Source organism: Rhinatrema bivittatum, chromosome 7 (genome assembly GCF_901001135.1).
Source record: "Rhinatrema bivittatum chromosome 7, aRhiBiv1.1, whole genome shotgun sequence".
Lineage (NCBI taxonomy): Eukaryota > Metazoa > Chordata > Amphibia > Gymnophiona > Rhinatrematidae > Rhinatrema > Rhinatrema bivittatum.
In genome coordinates, this window is record NC_042621.1 from 45,528,405 (window position 1) to 45,551,181 (window position 22,777).

The 22,777-nt window shown below is 46.3% G+C and overlaps 1 protein-coding gene across 4 annotated transcripts in view; it reads right to left on the reverse strand.

Annotated features, from left to right (window-relative positions):
• SNTB2 (syntrophin beta 2) overlaps positions 1-22,777 on the reverse strand; it is a 230,899-nt gene that overhangs the window by 26,536 nt on the left and 181,586 nt on the right. For all 4 annotated transcript variants that reach the window (XM_029608316.1, XM_029608317.1, XM_029608318.1 and 1 more), the window contains exon 6: positions 3,726-3,922. In XM_029608316.1, the coding sequence (XP_029464176.1) occupies positions 3,726-3,922 (197 nt within the window). The remainder of the gene's footprint in view (positions 1-3,725; positions 3,923-22,777) is intronic.

Sequence of the window (22,777 nt, forward strand, 5' to 3'; positions counted from 1 at the left end):
TTGACTTCTTTCCCTCAATGCAATTATTGTTGTGAGTAGAAATAATAAGGTTTAAGTATATCTGTTGTGTTAAATCAATACATCCTTCCTTCCGTCTTCCTTTTACCCAACACTGTTTGCTATTTCCTATTTCAGACACCTCAAGCTCAGAGGAAGAGGAGGCTACTGAAGAGGAACCTAAACAGTCACCGCCACCCCCAACTCCTCCTCCCCCCACACCACCAGATTTATGGCCACCACCCCCAACTCCACCAGATGCTTGGCACATGCCCCAACACCGCCACACACCAGTACCCCTCCACCCCCACCCATTTCCCAGAGGGACGAGGAAGTAGTCGTCATTGACAACAAGGAGCCCTGCATTGATGCTCCATCTGTGGCCCACGATCGGCAGGAGCAAGCGGCAGCATCCAAGGATGTGCCTGGTGAGAAAGGAAGGCCTTCTTCAATCCAGGCATGCCTGGATGCTATCGTAGCACTGCTCGGGCAGCTGGACCCCAGGATGGACACAATGCAAGGGGCTCCTGGTGTATGTGGGGGCTATTTTGGCAGAGCTGGTACATACCCAGCAGCAGATCGAGCTTCTGTCAACGATGGCAGGAGCTAGATCTCTGATGGTCCTGTCCCGGCCCCCGCCACCCCACCAATGACTCTCCTCCTCGTCCCCCCAGGCAACATGCAAAATCCCTGCCCTCCATCCCAACCACCTCCTTGTAAAATTTAGAAATAGTTTTATTTTTTTTTAAATATAAATCAACATTAAGAATCAGACATTTGATGCTTGTCCTGTTGGCTCTCCCGTATTATGACTAGCACTGGCCTCCAGTGCTGTCCATGTAATGTACAAGGGCAAAAATATAAGAGTGGGAAGAGGATGATGACAAGGGTAGTGCCACAGACAGGTGGGGAGAGCATAGCTTAAGTGACCAGGCAAAGGGTAGGGGTATTTAGGTGCAATTTCTAGGGGTTGGGGGAAGTGGTGAGAAAAGGGAAGAAAAAGGAAAATTGGTTCTTACCTGATAATTTTCGTTCCTGTAGTACCAAGGATCAGTCCAGACCATGGGTTATGCCTCCCTTCCAGCAAGTTGAGACAGAGAAAAACTTGAAAGGCAACCATAGTTAAGCTGGTGTACCTCCTGCATCCCTTCAGTAAATAGAGTATCAAAGCAGAATAAAACTAGCAATGAATCAAGCAAGAACTTTAACATATGAACATGTAAGCGTAGCTTTCTCTTAGTATGCTGCAATAACATAACCTGAATATGCGTGCGCGGACTTTACAGATCCCCCTGTTACCCACTCCTAATCTTTGGGCGGGTGTCTGGACTGATCCATGGAACTACAGGAACGAAAATTATCAGGTAAGAACCAATTTTCTTTTCCCTGTACGTATCTGGATCAGTTCAGACCATGGGATGTACCAAAGCTTCCCTAAACCGGGTGGGACCTCGCGAGTCCTGCACGCAGTACGCCACTGCCAAAATCTCCGGGCGCCTGAACGTCCAAGCGGTAGTGGCGAGCAAACATGTGGAGCGTCTTCCAAGTAGCTGGCATTCGGCCCACGAAGCTGCTTGAGAGCGAATAGAATGGGCCTTCAGTCCCTCAGGAACAGGTCTTCCTTTACAAATGTATGCAGACGAAATGGCTTCTCTCAACCATCGTTCAATCGTCCTAGATGCCTTGTGACCCTTCCTGGGTCCGCTCCATAGGACAAACAAATGATCTGAGAGTATGAAATAATTTGTGTCTTCCAGGTAACACAACAAGGAACGCCGAACATCAAGCCGAAACAGCTCTCGTGCATGTTGTACATCATTTGACAAATTAGGAAAGGCCGGAAGCTCAACTGACTGGCTTAAATGAAAAGATGAGACCACTTTGGGCAAAAAGGACGGAACCATTCGAAGAGAAACCCCCGAGTCAGATATCCTCAAAAAAGGTTCCCTACAGGAGAGCACCTGCAACTCAGATATCCGGCGAGCCGAGCATATAGCCACCAAAAACACTGTTTAAGGTGAGATCCTTCAACGTTACCATAACTGATCAATGGATCCATGTGGGAATCCTCTGGAGGGGCCTCGATCCCCAGCTCCTCCAAAATAGCAGGTATCAAAGGACCAAGCTCGTCCTTACTAAAGAGCCTCACCACTTTAGGATTATCGCCCTCCATCTGAGGGCCAGCAGAACCCCCTCCGCCGGGTCCTGAGGAGGCCGGGTCCCCGTGTCCGGAGCCTCAGTGTCCGAGGAATCTGAGGACGAATCTGGAGGTGGCCGAGAGGAGCCAGACTGGAGAGCACGCTTAGGCGCCCCCAACGTTTCCATGGACCTAGTCTGCTTGAGGGGTAGCGCTGTCTTCTCAGATGACTGGCCCACATGGGAATGACAACTTCCGCCTGCCTGCCTTTTTGCAGACCTCATGGCTTTAAAAGCCTTATGGAGTAAGAGGATGAATTGCAAAGAAAATGAAGAGGAGGAATCAGAGGCCCCCCTCTGAGCCCTCATCCTCAGAATAAACATTGCCAGCCCCCTCACCACCCCCCTCGGGGGCAGAGGGCTTCGTGGAAAGCGAGGAGGGGGAATCCCCTCCCCCCCAGTGCTGCCTGCGTCGCCACGTGAAAAGTTGACAAAATGGCTTCCGTTCTCGCGCTCAGCGGGAACAGATCAAGAGCAGCCGGCCGCGGTTGCTCAGGCCGCTGGCGCAGCCCAGGAACACTGGCAGCCACCGATAAAGACGCGCCTTCCCCTCTGGGAAGGCAAGCTGAACAAACACCTTCGCAGGACACTCGAGCATGTGCATAGCCGCAGGCCCAATAGGTCAAACCATGCGACATCAGGACAAATTTCAGACCGGCCTGACCATGCAGTACCAAGACACTGGAACCCGACCGAAATGAAGCCGCTGCGACTAAAAAGAAAACGGCACGAAGCAAAACGGAAACCGCAAGCAAAAGAAACAGCCGGCGACTTCTGGGGTTTTTTTCAAACCTGGTCAGCGCTGTCCCCTTCGCGGGTCCTGAACCACCTGAGGAGAGTGAGCCAGGCTCCCCAGAATCACTCAGCGGCTTGGGGGAGCTGAAGCAGGATCCTCAACCCCTGGCTCCTCTAGCCTCGATACCAGGGGGGATGGCCCCTTCAGGACCTGCCAACCCCCTGGGAGGCTTCAACCTAAATTGATTTTTTTTTTTTTTTAAGTAGCTAGAATAGCCCTATGCTAACTAACTCACTAACCATTGATTTAATTCTTTTGTTTTTACAACTAAGCTCTAACTACAGACTGCAGGATTTTGCACCTCCACCATCTGCCGGAGACAGAGAAATACTGACAGACTGTGGGTGGCACCTAGGGGTATAGGGCAGAGTCCGTCAAAACTTCTCTGTTGCCATCTGCTGGTGGGGAGGCAAAACCCAGGAGTCTGGACTGATCCTGGTACATACAGGGGAAAACCAAATAAGTCAGAGATGGCTTTTCACCCTGTTCTTGTTTATAGAACAATAAAAACAATTATAAAAAACATTTTTAGAAAGTCTACATCTTTGAAATGCTGAGCTCATATGTAGTGCAGAGACAATCCCAGTATTCCCGCCTACACTGGGGACTGTAAGAAAGATGTCAGTCTCCTAATGCACATAGCAGATTTTATCTGAGAACACCATGAGGGCTAGTCATGCCTCAGCCTGGGCCCACCTCACCTCTCCTATTACCCTGTCCCTCCATCCTAACTCACCAGCTCTCCTTCCAGACCCCCGAAGTCCAGGTAAAGGTTCCTTATCCCATCGTCTGCAGACATTTTCAGCTTCTCAAAGGGGTAGTGGTAGAGTACAGTGCCTGACTCAGACCTGGACCTCTCTCTCTCCTGGCAGACAGTAAAGCCATTCTCATAGTGAATGACTAGCTTCACCTCCTGGCCTTTCAGTGTACAGCCTATGGGGAAAGAAAGAAAACCATGCACCAGAGTCTACTCAAAGCACAGCACACTCCTTCACCACAGCAACAAGACAGCACAGTATCACCCCACTACAGCCCCATTTAACCTTTCCAGCCATCTCACAGCACATGCAAGTACAGTGCGCACCTCTCTGCTACCAGCTCAGAACCACAATCACAGTACCTCTGCCCCCAGTGGTGTTTGATTCATGCTGATAGGTCAAAGCAGCAAGGCAGAACATTCTGCACATGGATCACAGTCCCAAATATCATCCATGTAGGCTGGGCCTACATGGATGATATTTTCAAGGTCAGCAAGATCTGAAAGGGGAATCAGCCAGTCCATACAGTGTCAGGAAAGAGTCTTTCATGGCTGCAGCAGACCTGTGGTGAGATAAGGAGTTAAAATTCGTCTCACTACTCAGCAGCTTTTGGTGAGCTCAGTATTTCACAGCCACAGCTGCTTTGTGATGTTTATGGATTTTAGACCCGAGGAGTTAACCCCCACCTTCCTAACAAAGAGGTTTCCACTTAAGAGACATTAATAGTATCGGGCTTCCAAGGCAGCACTGGGGTAACCCACGTGGACTGGTTAAAACCCAAACTTTAATGAGCCTGGGGAGGCCAGATTTGGACAATAAGAACATAAGAAATTTCCATGCTGGGTCAGACCAATGGTCCATCAAGCCCAGCATCTTGTTTCCAACAGAGGTCAAATCAGGCCACAAGAACCTGGCAATTACCCAAACACCAAGAAGATCCCATGCTACTGATGCAATTAATAGCAGTAGCTATTCCCTAAGGGCTGGATTTTAAGAGATATGCGGGGCATAGATTTGTGCACGCAACCCGGCACGCACAAATCTACGCCCGATTATATAACATGCGCTCGCAGCCACGCACGTGTTACAAAATCTGGGGTCGGTGAGCGCGCAAGGGGGTGCACACTTGTACACCTTGCACGCACAAAGTCCTAGGGGAGCCCCGATGACTTTCCCTGTTCCCTCCGCCCCCGCTCCTAGCGGCCTCGGAGGGAACTTTCCTTCCGCCCCCCCACCTTCCCCTCCCTAAACCACCCCTCCCAGCCCTACCTAAAAGCCCCTCCTGACCTTTGTTTTTAAAGTTGCGCCTGCCTCCGGGCAGGCGTAGGTGCAACACCCCCGGCACGGCCGCTGTACCGGACGCCTCTGTCCCGCCCCCAGACCATCCTGCCCCACCCACTCCCCACCCCTTTTTTCAAGCCCCGGGACATATGCACATCCCGGGGCTCGGCGCACGCAGGAGCGGGTACGCCCCTAAGTAAACTTGATTTAAAATACGCCCCTAAGTAAACTTGATTAATAGCAGTTAATGGACTTCTCCTCCAAGAACTTATCCAAACCTTTTTTGAACCCAGCTACACTAACTGCACTAACCACATCCTCTGGCAACAGATTCCAGAGCTTAATTATGCGTGGAGTGAAAATGGTCTTGCTAGTTTTGATGGCAGTGGGGATTCTTAGAAAACTTGATAAGACGAGGTAAAGGTGTTGGAATTAGTGCTGCTCTTGTAAGAATTACAGAGGAGAAGTGGCCTAGAAGTGAAGGTTGCAGATTCTGGGCATGCTTGGGGCTGATATGGAAGGCAGTGGTAGGAAAGGGGTTGAGAGGTTAGATAAGCGACATTGGGGCAGGGCAGCAGGGAGCTGATGTTGGGTTGTAAATGAGAATGTGTGTGTTCATCTACTCAAAGTGGAAAAATCACAGCTGGGCAGACTAGATGGGCCAGTTTGGTCTTTTTCTTCCATCAGTTACTTATTAATAACTGCATACGAAAGAAGTCAGTGGAGCTTCTAATCACATTAGATGAAAAACAGATCCAATCCTCTCTCAACCAACATTTCTTTTTTTTTTTTCATTAATATTTTTATTGTACCTGTGTGTATCAAGTACAATGCAAAATATCCAATCAGAATATACACAAGTAAGCAGAATAACTGCAATTCCCCCTCCCCTCTTCCCCCCATGTGCAGTCATCACATCGAAAGAGTAGGTAAGACAAAGTATGTGTAATACAGCTTATAAAGTCAATTGAGGAGGGGACCTCCACACCTTGGTTTAAAATGTTTGAAATACCATCCCCGTCCCCCCCCCCCCCTCCTCATTGTTATATTTCCAAATTTCAAAGGAATGCCAAGCTTTCTCAAATTTGCCCAATGTCTCTCTCCTCAAGGCGGTTAATCTGTTCCAGAAATATTCACATCAAGCCGCAAGACCCAGGTGTACCAAATGCTGTGAGGTGGCAGTTAACAGCGAGCCATTAAACCCCAATAAGGCCAATTTAGGTGTTTTTACCACTGGCAAGCCTGTTATCGACTGGAACAGACAGAAGAAAGCATCACAAATAGCGGTCAGTTTGTGGACACTCCCACCACACACGGAAGAATGTCCCTCTGTCTCCAGAAGCTCTCCAGCACAGCTCTGATATATGTGGGAACATCTTGTGTAATCTGACAGGCTGAACCACCAATTTATTTCTACCTTAATCTGCCCAGTACAAAACTTTCAGGAACAATGACCAAGGTACTCAGCGTACGTTCTCTGGCCAGAGAGATGCTTCAAACGTTGCTAACATCCCGCATTGCTCCCTGTCTGCTCCTTCAGGCGCAGGTTTCCTTTAACCCTATCCATTCAATGGCTTCTGCTCACAGACACAAGGGGGTGCTCATGCTCATCAGCAGAAAGTTCAGTAAACTCAGGGGTGTGAGTCCTCTCATTCTCCATGCACATCTCACATACCAGCTCTGAACAATACAAACTAGTTACTGTTGCAGACATACTTGCCTGCATTGCCAGCCCTATGTAGTCATCTTTATAATTCATCTTAGTGAATGACCCCAAGCAGTGCTAATAGAGAAAGACTATTTTTTAAAAGGTCAGTACATGCCATACCATTGCATAGTTTATGCAGACGATAGGAAAATGGGTTCTTACCTAATTTTCGTTCTGTAATACCACAGATCAGTCCAGACTCCTGGGGTTTTGCCTCCCTGCCAGCACATGGAGACAGAAAAAATTTCACTGACACTGCCATATAATCTAGTGTGTCACCTGCAGTCCCCCCAGTACTGACCTGTACCCAAGCCAAGATGAAAATAAAACACTAACAACTAGATTCCACAAATCCTCCACCCGCAACTAGCAGGAAGTTAAGTTAGGTTCTCCTTTGTAGCTATTGGACACAACTGAATCCCACAATAATTCTGTATTATACATACTGCCAGTACAAGTGGACTTTACTGAATGGGCGAGGTTCTGGACTGATCTGTGGTATGACATGAATGAGAATTAGCAGGTAAGAACCAGTTTTCTTTTCCTGTTTGTATCCAGATCAATCCAGATTCCTGGGACGTATGTAAGATTCTCTAAACAGGGTGAGATCATGATAGTCCCACTCATAGAACACTCTTCTCAAAGCCCATGGAATCCAGAACTCAGACATTCAAGCAATAATAGTTACACAATGTTAGGTTCCATATTAGGTGCTACCACCCAAGAAAGAGATCTAGGCGTTATAGTGGTTCAGTGGTAGAATTCTCGCCTGCCATGCGGGAGACCTGGGTTCGTTTCCCGGCCAATGCAGCAATAACCTCTTTGTCCTACCTGCTTGCATCCAAGGCCTAACCCCCCCCGCCAAGCTCCACGCGGCTGGCATAGACACATCGGGGGGGGGGGGTCTGGAGCTGCCGCCAATGACTGAGCCGCCACCGCGATCGATGCCAGAGACCGCCCCCCGAGGACCACCCCCACTGCATCTGCGAAGGGCAGGGACAGGATGGCCCTACAAAGACTCGACGCCCTCCCAGGCAAGTCTCCTACCTGCCTGCATCCAAGGCCTCCAACCGCCGGGGCCTACCCCCCTGCCGTGGCCTACAGACACTCCACGCAGCCTGCGTAGACCCATCAGGGTCTCGAGCCACCACCACAACAGACACCGGAGACCGCCCCCACAACATCAGCGAGGAGCAGGGACAGGACGGCCCTACAAAGACTCGAAGTCCTCCCAGGCGTCGCGTGCCTAAGAAGCGTGACCAAGGGGCCTGCTCCTTAGTGCACCCCTTTGTGCTGCCGCCCCCCCCCCAAAAGACAATTCATGCAACTAATTCTAACATTCATAACCTCCCCACCCAACCATCCATCCCTATCAACCCTACCCCTACTCCCATGCCGGCCAAGTACGAAGCCCACAGCAGCTACTCTACCCAACACTCATACCCCCACACACCCTTGATTCTCCCACGCCCAACCTCCTTACACCTCCATCTCCAAGAAAGCCACAAGTGGACTTCCACTTAAGGCCCCAATCCCTCACCGCACCAGAACACCATGCACACCTACCTCAACCCCCCACATCCAAAATGCAACTGCACCTCACTCAAAAACCACCTCCATCGCAGACGACACCTCACAACAATTCCCACAATCGCCGACACCCTCATACCAACCATCTCAATATTAACCTTTTCCTAGTAAACAGTCTCCAAAAAATCCCCATCATACAACCTCCCTGATCTCCTATGCATTACCGAATCCTGGCTCAAGAAATCTGATACAGCATTAATAAATCAACTCCCTCACTCAAACTCAATCTTCTCCCTACCCAGACCCAAAAAAAAACAAAAAAAAAAAAACAAAAAACCTCACACATCACACCATCACCATAACGCCCCCACTAGAGGTAGGCCTCTTCAAGTCAAGAAACCTCCAAATTCTGCTATTATACTCCCCACCAAAATGCCTAGATCACAATCTATCCAACCTCATTGAAACCATATCCTCCCAAATCAACACTGACGTACCCACAATCATCCTTGGAGACTTCAACCTCCACATTGACACCACCCCCACCCCACATGAACCCTCCTTCTCGACACCATGTCCGCAATGGGCTTCAAACAAATCGTCAACTCACCTACCCAGAGATCAGGCCACACACGTGACCTCATTTTCATCAATGACAAAGTTACATCCACAATCAAACCACCTACGACAACCAACATTCCATGGTCAGACCACAAACTAATACAGACCACACTTCATCTGAAAACCCTCCAAGCTGAAACCAACAAATCCACAAAATACATTGAATTCCACAAACCATGCCCCAGCGAAGAACTGATAGAAATACTTCCCAACGCCCTGACTGCCCTCAACGATGAGAACACTGCCATTGACTCGTGGATCTCCATCAACGCAGAAATAGCCAAATCCAAATGCCCGATCTCCAAAATTATCAATATGGACAACCCACATAAAACCCCTTGGTACACATCAGAACTAAAAATCAAACGACGTCTCAGACAAGCAGAGAAAAGATGGCGAAGACATCATACTGCTTTCCACCTAGACAGATACAAAACATTGCTCCATATATACAGGTCTGACACCAAAGTCAAAAGAGAATACTACTCAAAGAAAATCCACCAACATAACCCCAGAATTCCTTTCAACTTTGTCTCCAACCTAACCCAACCAAGCCTCAACACACTGTCAAAAGAAGGCTCAACGAAGGCATGTGAGAAACTTGCTCAATACTTCACGGACAAAATATATAAATTAATACCAACAAACCCCCCTCCAGCAAGCCCAAATAGGCCGAATCATTACAACACCACATCTCCTACCTGGACCACATTAGACCTCATCACCTCAACAGAAGTCGAAAAGATCATTCAAAAAATCAACCCAGCAGCCCACCCTATGGAGCCCATCCCAGTAAAAACTCTCAAGCTAATCCCTGAAGTTATCGCTAAACCAATAGCCAACATAATAAATACATCCCTCGAACAAGGTCTTTATCCGGATGCGCTCAAATGCGCCGTAATCAAACCCATTCTAAAAAAACCACAACTGAATCCTTCCGACCCTGCAAACTACAGACCCATCTCAAACCTTTCCATCTCGAAGATCCTAGAAAAAATTGTCAACTGCCAACTCTCGGAACACCTCGAAACACAAAATCCTCTTCCCTTCTCAACACTGATTCAGGAAATCACTCAGCACTGAAACTCTACCACTATCCCTCACAGACACCGCCCTGAGAGGTCTTGATGCCGGACATTCCTACCTCCTAATACTACTGGACATCTCTGCCGCATTCAACACCATCAACCACAACTCTCTACTATCATAGCTAACAGAAATCGGACTCAACGACAAAACCCTCAAATGGTTCAAATCCTACTTATCTAACAAATTGTATAAAGTGCGACTAAACAACTGCGAATCGAAACTCTTCCCACTCCCTCATGGCATCCCCCAAGGCCCATCTCTGTGGAACACACTCCCTGAACAACTCAGACTGGAGACGTCCACCCAGTCCTTCAAAAAAAAAATCTAAAAACTGGCTATTCCAAAAAGCCTTTCAGCCCTCAAACCTAACTCCCCCCCCCCCCCTCATACCCACCCCAACCTCACAACAAAAGAGAAACGTCACAATCCCTATTAACCTCTAGACATGCCTGCGTACCTCAATAAGCCCCACCCTGCCTCCCATGTACAGACTCCCCCCCCTCTGTAAATAACTAGAGATGCCTACTTCCCTATGTAACCATAGTTTTGACCTACTGAGCTGTTGAATCAAATCGCCGTGTTAAGCCGTTTGAATTCCATTTCAATGTTCACCACTGCTAAATGGTGAACATTTGCTGAAATGTAATTATACTAACTGTTGATTTGCCTCCATGTAAAATAGTAAGACATGCTCGTCCTACTATTTCTCCACGCCAACATGTAAACCGATGTGATGTACCCCAACAAATGTCGGTATACAAAAGCAAATAAATAAAATAAACACATTGAAATAGTCTGTTCAGTGTGCTGCAGCAGTCAAGAAAAGCAAACAGAATGTTGGGAATTATTAGAAAGGGAATGGTGAATAAAAACGGAAAATGTCATAATGCCTCTGTACCCCTCCATGGTGAGACCGCACCTTGAATACTGTGTACAATTCTGGTCGCAGCATCTCAAAAAAAGATATAGTTGCAATGGAGAAGGTACAGAGAAGGGCGACCAAAATGATAAGGGGAATGGAACAGCTCCCCTATGAGGAAAGACTAAAGAGGTTAGGACTTTTCAGCTTGGAGAAGAGATGGCTGAGGGGGGATATGATAGAGGTGTTTAAAATCATGAGAGGTCTAGAACAGGTAGATGAGATGGATTGGTTATTTACTCTTTTGGATAATAGAAAGACTAGGGGGCACTCCATGAAGTTAGCATGTGGCACATTTAAAACTAAAATGAGAAAGTTCTTTTTCACTCAACGCACAATCAAACTCTGGAATTTGTTGCCAGAGGATGTGGTTAGTGCAATTTGTGTAACTGTGTTTAAAAAAGGATTGGCATGTTCTTAATGCCTGGTGAAAATGTGCAATATCCAAGTAGCCACCCAACAAATTTCTTGTGGCAACACTTGCTGACACTCATCCGAAGAGGTTGCTTGAGAGCGAGTCGAGTAAGCCCTCAAAACCTCCTGTATGGGATGACCCTCACAGATGTAAACATAGCCAATAGATTCCTTCAGCCAATGAGCAATTGTAGCTTTATATGCCTGACAGGCATTCCTTGAACAACTCCAAAGTACGAAGAAATGATCAGACAATTGGAAACTATTAAATAACCTGAAGATATTTCAGCAACACCCAATGTACATCTAGGACCCGAAGTTCCTTTGCCTAAGGGTCAGAGGAATCAAAATTTGGAAAGACAAAAGTTCCATGATTTGACTAAGATGGAATGCAGAGACAACCTTTGGGAGAAAGGAGGGTACTATTCGCAACAAAACTCCCATGTCTGAAATCTGTAGAAAGGGATCGCTACATGACAACGCCTAAAGTTCCAAAATTCTTCTGGCCGAACAGAGTGCCACCAGAAAAACCTACCTTCAGGGTGAGATCTTTCCTAATCGCCCTCTTGAGTGATTCAAATGGAGCCTCACACATGCCCCTCAGTACCAAATTTAGATTCCAAGATGGACCTAACTCGCACACTGGTGGACACAAATGCTTGGCTCTCCAAAGATAACTAATTACATCCAGAGGCACAACCAGGGACACACTGTACTCTCCCCTGAAGACATGCCAACACTCGAAGAGAGCTAAAGGCTAGACCTTTAACCAAACCCTTCGGCAAAAAGGTCAAAATTCTTGAAACTGACGCAAGAGTCTGTTTCACTCCCTGTCCAAGGCACCAGGACACAAAACACCCTGCAAATCCTCTCGTAGGCCAAGGATGTGGATGGTCTTCTAGAAAGGCAATAAGGTGGTGGTGACGTTCTCAGAATAACCTTTCCACCTCAGCTGCTTCCTCTGAAAAGCCAAGCCGCGAGACAGAAGGGAACCGCATGATCCAAAAATATAGGGCCCTGGCAAAGAAGTCTCGGCAGATGACAGCCTCAGTGGGCCGCCCACTGCAATGTGAACCAGATTCATGAATCATGGATAATGTTGTCATTCCAGAGCCACCAGACTCACTTGGCCTGGATGCTTCCCTATCCGTATAGCACAATGTCCACCAACGGCCATGGAGAGACTACATGAATTCCCAGAGGGAGGATATGACGTCATCAGAGCGCTCGGACGCCTAAACCTGAGCTCTGTACCCTGCCAGACTGAGCCAACAAATATCAAACATCCAGGGTAGATTATAAGTCCATTTTCCCTCATTCAAAAGCAATCTACAACTAGATGTCTATCAGACGAAAATCATTTGATTTTTGCAAGTTTTCCTATAAGAAAACAGCCGGAGGCATCCAGGCTGAGAAAGACAAGATGGCGGAGGAACCTGGGGCCGAATCGAACGAAACCCAAGTAGCAAATATCTACCCTCGACTCTGAAATCCTGTCCAGAGGCAAATTTTGAGCCTGGTTCCGGGAACTACAACATGGAGGAGAAGTCCATTACCTGCTATTAAGTTCACTTAGAGAATAGCCACTGCCATTAGCAATGGTTACATGGAATAGACTTAGTTTTTGGGTAGTTGCCAGGTTCTTATGGCCTGGATTGGCCACTGTTGGAAACAGGATGCTGGGCTTGATGGACCCTTGGTCTGACCCAGTATGGCATTTTCTTATGTTCTTAGGTCATAGAACTAGTGGGGGAATTAAAAGAAGAAGTGAAATGGGCTGCCGCCTATTCAAGTATGAAATGCTAACGAGTCGCAAGCGGAAACTGAATACATTACAAAAAGATAATAAAACTATGTCCGCGGAGATATCACAACTTGCTACGAAGTTGGAAGATATGGAAAACAGAAATCGGAGAGTAAGTTTATGCTTTCGTGGGATTCCAGAAATACCTGACTACGCCGATAGCCTTCAAGTAATAACCCAGATTTGCAAAGATGTTCTAAGCAGAGGAAGAGCCGAAAATGCAACGCTTCCTTATTCTGAAGTTCACAAAAATTGAAAGAGCCCACAGAGCTTTAGGCCCAAAACTAGTGAACAGACGTGACATTGTCGCATACTTTCATGAGTTCACGGTCAAGGAGCGTATCTAGTCATTGGCACGCAAACAATCTACACTGCAACTAGAGAGGAATGATATACAAATTTTTGCAGACATATCTCCAACCACCCTCAAGAAAAGACAGGATTTGAAACCCATAACAATACTATGTAATGAAGACATTCGATATCAATGGCTATACCCCTTTGGACTATGGTTTTCTATTAAAGGAACATCAGAGTGCAAAGCCTAAAGGAAGCTGTAGCAGTCTTAACGGAAGCAGGCTTCAACACACCAGAAATACAGCCATGATCACCCTCCCACTCATTGCAGAAGGTAAAACCGCAATGGCAGAGAGCAGGGAAGGGTGGGAAAAGACTGTGCAGAACCCCGGACCAGAGTGCTCCTGACAGATAAAACATGACTAAGGTTTTCATAATAGCTTTCCTAAAATTAAGAAGATATAAAGACACGCACGTTAAGGCGAACGTACTAATCTTTGGCTAAAGGACACCGTGGTTTTACCCTGCATGAAAAGTTCTTGCTTTTTGAATACTAGCTAGCGGCCCTACAGGGAGATGATCCATGATGCTTCGATGACTATTTCCTTCTAGAGTTATTAAAAGGGACCTTCATGTTCTAAAGGTCCCACATGGGGGGTTGAGGGGAGGAATTTGAGGGTAAGGGTTATGCAGTTTATTTGGAAATTGTTACCAATGCCTCAGCTATTTTAAAAGGGGTCTCCCAATTGACAATTGAGAGTGCTCAAAATTCAAATCTAACAGAACACCATTGTAGGATAATATTAGCATCTATAATTACAGAATTAAGACTACTATTATATTTATTTATTATTTTTTATATACCGACATTTGATCTGAGATATCACATCAGTGATATCTCAGTGATATATATCAGTGATATCACATCAGTGATATCAGTACCTACTGATATCAGTGATATCAGGAGGTACTTCCCTATCCCCAGAGGGCTTACAATCTAAGGCCTGGATTTAGCAAAATGCAGTAAGTACCGCATGCGATTGCAAAAGGGGCGTGATTTATGCAAAACTTCAGTTTATCGCAATTTGCGCTAATTACCTATGCGAAGAGCTAAGTTAGTGCACATTGGACTCTCTACCTGGGTAACATCAAGCTAGGTGGAGAGAACATTGTACAAATCTCATCTTGGAGTGAGTTTCCTCACTCCAAAGGTCATCAAATCTTCACAAGAGACCACTGTTCTGTTCGTATGAGTCACATAGAATGTCAAAGTGGCCCCTAACCCCCTACACTCTTACCTAAACCCCACCTCGAGTTACTAGGTGGGCCTACCATAGGGATACAAATACCTACCTATGGGGATGACATTATGGCCAGTCTCTCTCTCTCTCTCCCCCTCCCCCCGGGCCCTTCAATTCACCTCAAAATAGGCCTTACAGGAGACATCGCAAAAGGCAATGAAACCTTACCGCACTGTCACGGCAGCTATCGCACAGCCTAACGCAATTCAAAGAGGTGTTGTTAAAATCAGCGTTACGGCTGTGCGATAGCTCTTCGCAGACAGGCTAATCCAGCCCACTCTCCACCCCTAACTCCTCCTATTTTCTGAATTTGCATCGCACCATACGATGGGTGCCCTGTGGCACTTCTCCATCACCATGGGAACAGAAGAGAAGAAAAAATATCACCTGAAACTGAAAAAGGAAAAAAAACAGAACTGCAATGTGAGGGAGAGATCCGATCGGAAGCCCTGCCCCCCCCCCCCCCCCCCGACGTCACCAGGGGCAGCTCCAACCGTTGAAAGGCACCCTGCCACCAGGCACCATAGGGGCGCAACAAAGGGGCTCTCCCCTTTGTGCACCCCTTAGTGCAACCTGTGGTGCAAATGCCAGTTAATATCTTTGCAATTGAATCTCTCTCCTTTGTTTAATATACTTCCTGTTATCCTTTTTTGCTCAATTGTTAAAAATCCTGCATTTTGAGCTTTTGTAAACAGTTGTGATGGCTTTACCGAATGACTGTATATAAAACTCATTAAATAAATACAACAAATAAATATACAGGGGGGGGGGGCAGGATTCTTTTCCAGAAGGACTTTGCATTTGAGCTACTAGTGTGCCAGCGGGACGCTCAGGGAGGTTTTTAATGGTTATAATCAATGTTGCTGGGAAAAAATACACATTGATAAGCCTTTATGTTCCAAATGTACAACAAGATTGGTTTTTCTCCAACTTAGCAGATACTCTTATGACCCAGGCCGAAGGTTATCTTATAATAGCAGGGGACTGTAATAGGACTATAAATCCACTTATTGATAATTCAGGGGGTTATAATTCTTTCTCCAAAACAGATCGCATGCAATTTAAAAGGTTTTTGGCAAGAAACCATCTAAGATACCTGGCAATTTTTTAACCCCAAGTCAACAGATTATACTTTTTTTTTCTAAGCCCCACAATACTTATTCAAGGATAGACTTTATATTTGTGGATAAGGAATTAGTAAATAGGCTTATAAAAGTGCAGATAGAGCCCACAACATGGTCTGACCACTCTCCAGTTTGCTCAGAAATATCATTTCCCAAATAAGATAAGGGCCAATGCTTTTGGAGACTCAATAGCCTCTTGGATGATGAAACATATGTCGCAAAATGTAGAGCTGACATACTGGAGTTTTTAAAATTAATAATTTAGAAGGTACATCTCCAATTGTTGTTTGGGACTGCTTGAAAGCGGTACTGAGTGGTAAATTGATAGCCAGAGCCTCCTTTGTTAAGAAGAGGGATTTCCAAGAGAGTGAGAGACCTTAATGAAATAGCTAACTCAATTTGAATGGAACCAGAAGCAAGATCCCACATATGAGAACAGACAAAAGGTTGAAGTATGTAAGTCTCAAATTACAGAACTACATGCGGCCAGAATTGCCCATTCTATGGAACAGGTCAAGCATGTTTACTTCGAAGGGGGAAATAAAGCTGGGAAAATTTTAGCTAACAAATTGAAAGCAAAACGCTCACAGAATATAAATCACAAAAATCAAAGATGAAAATGGCAGCATACTCACTTCTAATGATATTAGACAACGATTTTTATGATTTTATTCTGAACTATTTAAAGCTAAATCAGCAATTAATTCGGATTCCATAGATGATTTTTTGAAGAACATCACTCTCCCTGTTTTGACTGAGGATCAAAGAGCTTTCCTTGACAAGGATATTTCCCCACATGAAGTAGCACTAGTGACCAGTTAAAGCCAAACAAATCTCCGTGTTTGGAAGACTTTTCAGCTCGCGGTGGGGACCCTGCTATCGGGCCTCCTCCTCTTCTCGCCTGCTGCAACAACGCTGCTGCTCCTCTTCTGCATGCGGCTGACGCTCCTCCCCCTTTCTGCCCGTGCGGCTCCGGCAACATTTTTCTTCTGGGGCCGCATGGGCAGGAAGGAGGAGGAGCACCTGCACGTTTCGACGTGACCTTTTTCTTCTTCGGGCCGTGGTGAGGTGAGCTCCACTACGGCCATGCCGATCTTCCTGCTGTGTGTCTCCGGCACACAGCACAGCGATATTTCACTGCTCAGCCGCCAGTGGGATGAGCTCCACTGGCGGCTGCATTGGCTCCCACTTGCCGGTGTCACGTGCACCGGGCTTGCGCGACACACCGGCAAACTGCAGGCGACACACTAAAGTGTCGCGACACACACTTTGGAAAGCTCTGATTTAAGCTTTTCCTGAAACACTTTTACATACACTGCAAACATGGAACAAGTGGAAGCTTAATATTGGAGGCTCCAAAACTTGGTCAATTAATACCTTCCTTTACCATCGTAAGGACTTTATGGAAGGGTTGGTCTTTCAATCCTTTGCTACTTGGATAAAGCAAAATTGCTTACCTTGTAATAGGTGTTATCCCAGGACAGCAGGATGTAGTCCTCACATATGGGTGACGTCATTCACGGAACCCTAATGCGGGAAAACTTCTGGCAAAGTTTCTAGAAGCTTTTAACTGGCAGCCTGGGGCTACTGAGCATGCCCGGCATGCCATGATATTCCCTGCCACAGGGGTCTCACTTCAGTCTGGTATGTAGCAATAAGCGTTAGCAAATTAAAATAATAAAAGTCTGAGGCCCAACTCCGCGGGGTGGTGGGTGGGTTCTGTGAGGACTACATCCTGCTGTCCTGGGATAACACCTATTACAAGGTAAGCAATTTTGCTTTATCCCAGGACAAGCAGGATGCTAGTCCTCACATATGGGTGATTAGCAAGCTAGAGGCTGAGTCATTGTCCATGGAGGTAGCAGTGATGCGTTTTTGAGGAAATGATGCAGCCGAAGATCACAGCAGGTTGGTTGTAGAAGGAGTTGGGATTAAACTGGAAACAAGTTCCTTAAGACAGATTGTCCATAGGCGGAATCTTGTCGTCCTTCCTTGTCCAAACAGTAATGAGCTGCAAAGGTGTGAAGAGAACTCCATGTTGCTGCTTTACAGATGTCAATGATTGGCACTGAAAGAAAATGTGCTACTGAAGTTGACATTGCTCTTACTGAATGCGCCTTTACTCGCCCTTGGAGAGGAAGGCCTGCTTTTTCATAGCAAAACTGTATGCAATCTGCTAACCAATTGGATAGAGTATGCTTTCCCACTGCTTTACCTGGCTTATTTGGATCATAAGATACAAAAAGCTGATTGGATTTTCTGAGGGACGTAGTGCGATTCAGATAAAAAGATAACGCACGTTTGCAGTCCAAAGTGTGTAAAGCTCTTTCCCCTTGGTGAGAATGAGGTCTTGGAAAGAATGTGGGTAGAACTATGGATTGATTTAAGTGGAACTCTGTAACTACCTTAGGAAGGAATTTTGGGTGTGTTCGGAGTACCACTCTCATGTAGGAACTTTGTATAAGGTTCATACGTGACTAGTGCTTGTAACTCACTAACCCTTCTAGCTGATGTGATGGGTGGATGGGTGGATGGGTTCAAAGGGAGAACACATCAATGCTGTTAAAACCAGATTCAGGTCCCATTGTGTGGCTGGAGGCCGAATTGGTGGTTTAAGGTGAGTTAGACCTCTCATAAACCTACTGACGAGAGGTTGTGTAGATATAGGTGCATCTCCTATCTTGTTATGATAAGCTGAGATTGCGCTCAAATGTACTCTGATTGAGGAAGTCTGAAGACCAGAGTCTGAAAGATGGTGCAAATAGTCTAGAAGAGCAGTAGTGGGGCAAGTGAAAGGATCAATATTGTTTTGCTTGCACCACAAAGTGAATCGTTTCCATTTGAAAGAATAATTCTTCCTTGTGGAAAGTTTGCGGGAAGCTATAAACACTTGAGAAACATTAGTTGAAAGACTGAGTGGTTGTACGATTAAGTTTTCAACATCCATGCTGTCAGGGATAGGGATTGAAGGTTGGGATGGCACAACCGGCCCTGATCCTGAGTTATGAGATTGGGAGCTACTCCCAGACGTATTGGATCCCTGACTGAAAGGTCTAGCAGTGTGGGAAACCATACTTATCGAGGCCAATATGGGGCTATGAGTATCATGGACCCTTTGTCCTGTTGTAGCTTCACCAGTGTCTTGGTGATAAGCGGTATTGGAGGATATGCATACAGTAGGCCTGAGTTCCAAGGGCGAGCAAAAGCATCCTTGGCTGGCTGGTTCTTGTGTTTGTGTAGAGAACAGAAGTTGTCCACTTTGTGATTCAGATGCGACGCAAAGAGGTCTGTTGTTGGTTGTCCCCAACGTTGGAATATCTTGGTCGCTATCGAGGGATTCAAGGACCACTCGTGTGGTTGGAACTGGCGACTGAGTCTGTCTGCTAGTACATTTTGAATTCCTGCTAGATAAGTGGCCTGTAGGAACATTGAGTGACTCAAGGCCCAGTCCCAAATTTGTGCAGCTTCTTGACAAAGGAGATACGAGCCCGTACCTCCCTGTTTGTTGATGTACCACATGGCTACTGTATTGTCTGTTTGGATCAGTACAGTTTTGTGTGAAAGGCAGTCCTTGAACGCATGTAGCGCATAACGTATAGCTCGAAGTTCCAGAAAATTGATTTGATATGTGGCTTCGAGTTTTGTCCAAGTTCCTTGAGTTTGAAGAGAGTTTATGTGAGCTCCCCACCCCAAGGAGGATGCATCTGTAGTTAATGTGATCTGAGGGACTGGTTTTTGGAAGGGTAGGCCTTTGCGTAAATTGTCCTTGATTGTCCACCAATGTAGCGAGGAGCGTAGTTGGTGGGTTACTTGGATTTGATAATGTAGTGGTTGAATGGCTTGGATCCATTGTGATCGAAGAGTCCATTGGGTTAGCCTCATGGCAAGTCTGGTCATAGGAGTGACCTGAACCGTTGAGGCCATGTGGCCTAGTAAGATTAGAAACTGGTGAGCTGTCACCTGTTGTTGTAGGGACATTGAATACGCCAACTGGGACAGTGTGATTGCACGATCTTCTGGAAGAAAAGCCTGAGCAATATTTGTGTTTAATTCTGCTCCTATGAATTGGAGTAGATAAGAAGGGTTCAGGTGGGATTTTTGATAATTGATGAGGAATCCCAGCTTGTGAAGTAACTTTATTGTGTAATGTAGAGAGTTTACTGCTCCTTGTTGTGATTGACTTTTGATTAGCCAATCGTCGAGATAAGGAAAGACATGAACACCTTGTTTGTGCAAATGTCCTGCTATCACTGCCAGGCATTTGGTGAATACTCTGGGAGCTGAAGCCAGGCCGAATGGTAACACTCTGTATTGGAAATGTTGATGTCCTACAGTGAATCGTAGATACTTGTGATGAGGCGGGAATATAGGAATGTGTGTGTATGCATCTTGAAGATCCAGAGAGCAAAGCCAATCTCCCTTTGGTATCAGTGGAAGCATGGTGCCTAGTGAAACCATCCTGAAATTTTCTTTTCTTAGGAATTTGTTGAGATTTCTGAGATCTAGAATGGGACGTAGGCCTCCGGTTTTCTTTGGAATTAGGAAATACCGGGAATAGAATCCTCTTCCCTTCTGAGTGTGTGGTACGTGTTCCACAGCTTTTGCCTTCAGAAGAGCAGATAATTCTGTTTGTAACTGAGGTATGTGATTGAGATGGGAGTTTTTTGGTGGAAACTCCTGAGGGAGAGATAAGAAGTCTAGGCGGTAGCCTTGATGAACTATGGACAGGACCCAATGATCGGTTGTAATGTTTGTCCATTCTTTGTAGAAATATGAAATTCTCCCTCCAACTGGTAATTTGGGATAAGGATTGGGCATTTGGCTTTGCGCTCTGAAATTTATTTCAAAAACCCGAGGTGGAACCTGTTTGAGGAGGTGGCTGAGGCCTTGCAGACCGTTGTTGTCTCTGCTGCGGTCTTTGTTGAGACCTTGGAGGTCTTGACCTAGAGGCAGGAGGATAGTACCTCTTTGGTCGGTAGAAGGGACGTTTAGCCTCTCTACGTGGTGGTCTGCGAGTTGTATGAGTTGCGGTGTCATGAGGTAAGGTTGAAAGCTGTTTCAATGTTTCCGAATGCTCTCTAAGCTGGGCGACAGCATCCTGCACCTTGGTGCCAAACAAGTTATCCCCTTGACAGGGAAGGTCAACTAATTTGTCTTGGACTTCAGGGCGTAAATCTGAAGCCTTTAGCCATGCCCACCTTCTTGCACTGATGCCAGATGCAGCTGTTCTAGATGATGTTTCGAAAGCATCATAGGCTGCCCTTACCTCATGCTTTCCTGCATCTAGGCCTTTTTGGATGATCTGCTGTGCTGCCTCCTGTTGTTGCTGAGGCAGAGATGGTAGGAACTCTTCAATTTGTTTCCAGAGATTTCTCTGCTGCTGCGTCATGTAGAGCTGATATGCAGCAATTTTAGAGTTGAGCATGGCTCCTTGGTAGATTTTTCTTCCCATTAAATCTAAAAATCTACTGTCCTTTCCTGGAGGGATTGAGGCATGAGTCATGGATCTGCGGGATTTTTTCTGAGCAGATTCTACAACCAGGGAGTTGTGAGGGAGTTGAGGTTTTTCAAATCCTGGGGCTGCTTGAACAAGATAAGTAGAGTCTACTCTCCTGTTTACAGCAGGGGTTGTGCATGGATGTTCCCATATCCTCTGTTGAAGCTGCAATAGCACTTCATGCACTGGAATTGCTAAATTGTGCTTAGGAGGATCTACAAATTGCAGTATTTCAAGTGTTTGTTGCCTCTCATCTCTTTCAGCGTGGAGTTGGAAGGGTATGGACTCAGACATTTCCTGAATAAAAGAGGAAAATGAAAGGTCCTCTGGAGGTGATTGCTTCTTGGTTTGAGGTGGAGAAGCCTCAGACAAGAAATCTTCTGATGAATGTTCAGATTCTGAGTCTGACCAAGTATCTGATGTTAAAATATGATACTGAGGAGGTTCCGGCCTTTGAGTTGGAGGAACTCCTGAAGGTCCTTGTAGGGAATCTTGAGGATCTGGTAAATACTCTCTATCCTCTTCTTCTTGACCAGATGCTATGGGCAATGAGGCTAGAAGGCTTGATACCTCTTAGTGAGGATGTTATGTAATTGTGCTTCAGAAGTAGAAGTGTCTGGAGCTGTAAATGAAGAGTGTTTAAATTTTCCCGATGACTTTTGACCTGAAGTTGTCTTTCTTGGCACAGGTGCTGTAGTTGGTGCCATTGTGTAAAGAGACATCGATGGTGCAGTAGGTGGAATCGATGAGGTATGGAAGGTGAACATCGATATTGGAATCATCGTTGAAATTGGCCTAGAAGTCATCGTGGGCATCGAACTCTGCGAAGAAGTCATCAGCGGAATCGATGAAGTCATCGCTGGCATCGGCGTATGTGCCGGCATCGAGTGCAGTCTCGGCATTGTCGGTGGAGTCGCCGGCATCGGCTGTGAAGCCGGTATCGAAGTTAAAGACATCGGCGATTCTTCCGGCATCGACACGGTGGTCGGCATAGACGATGACGCCGGTATTTGATGTTGCAGGGCATCGGTGACTATCTGTTTGATTAAAGCAGTCAAGTCAGTAATCGATGTCGATGGAATTGATTCCGGAACCGATGTCACGGAAGCAGATTAAATCTTTTGCTTCTTAGGGATCGGTTCCCCCGGCGGCGGAAGCGGTGGAATGGATCGGTGCCGTCGGTGTTTATGTTTTGAACGTGTCTCAGATACCGACCTTGTTGATGATGCGGAGGGTGTTTGAGAGGAGGCATCCCCCGAACCCTCCGGAAGTCTTTTCTTGATTAGTATTTTCTTTGTGAGGCCTACCGGCGACAATTTTGTGGAAGTCGTCGGAGACGGTCCTGCTTGAATCTGAAAAATTTGTGCCATTTTTTCTTGGCGGAGTTTCCTGCCTTTTACCGTCATTTCCTGGCATTTTGAACAGGCCGCGATGTCATGGTCTCC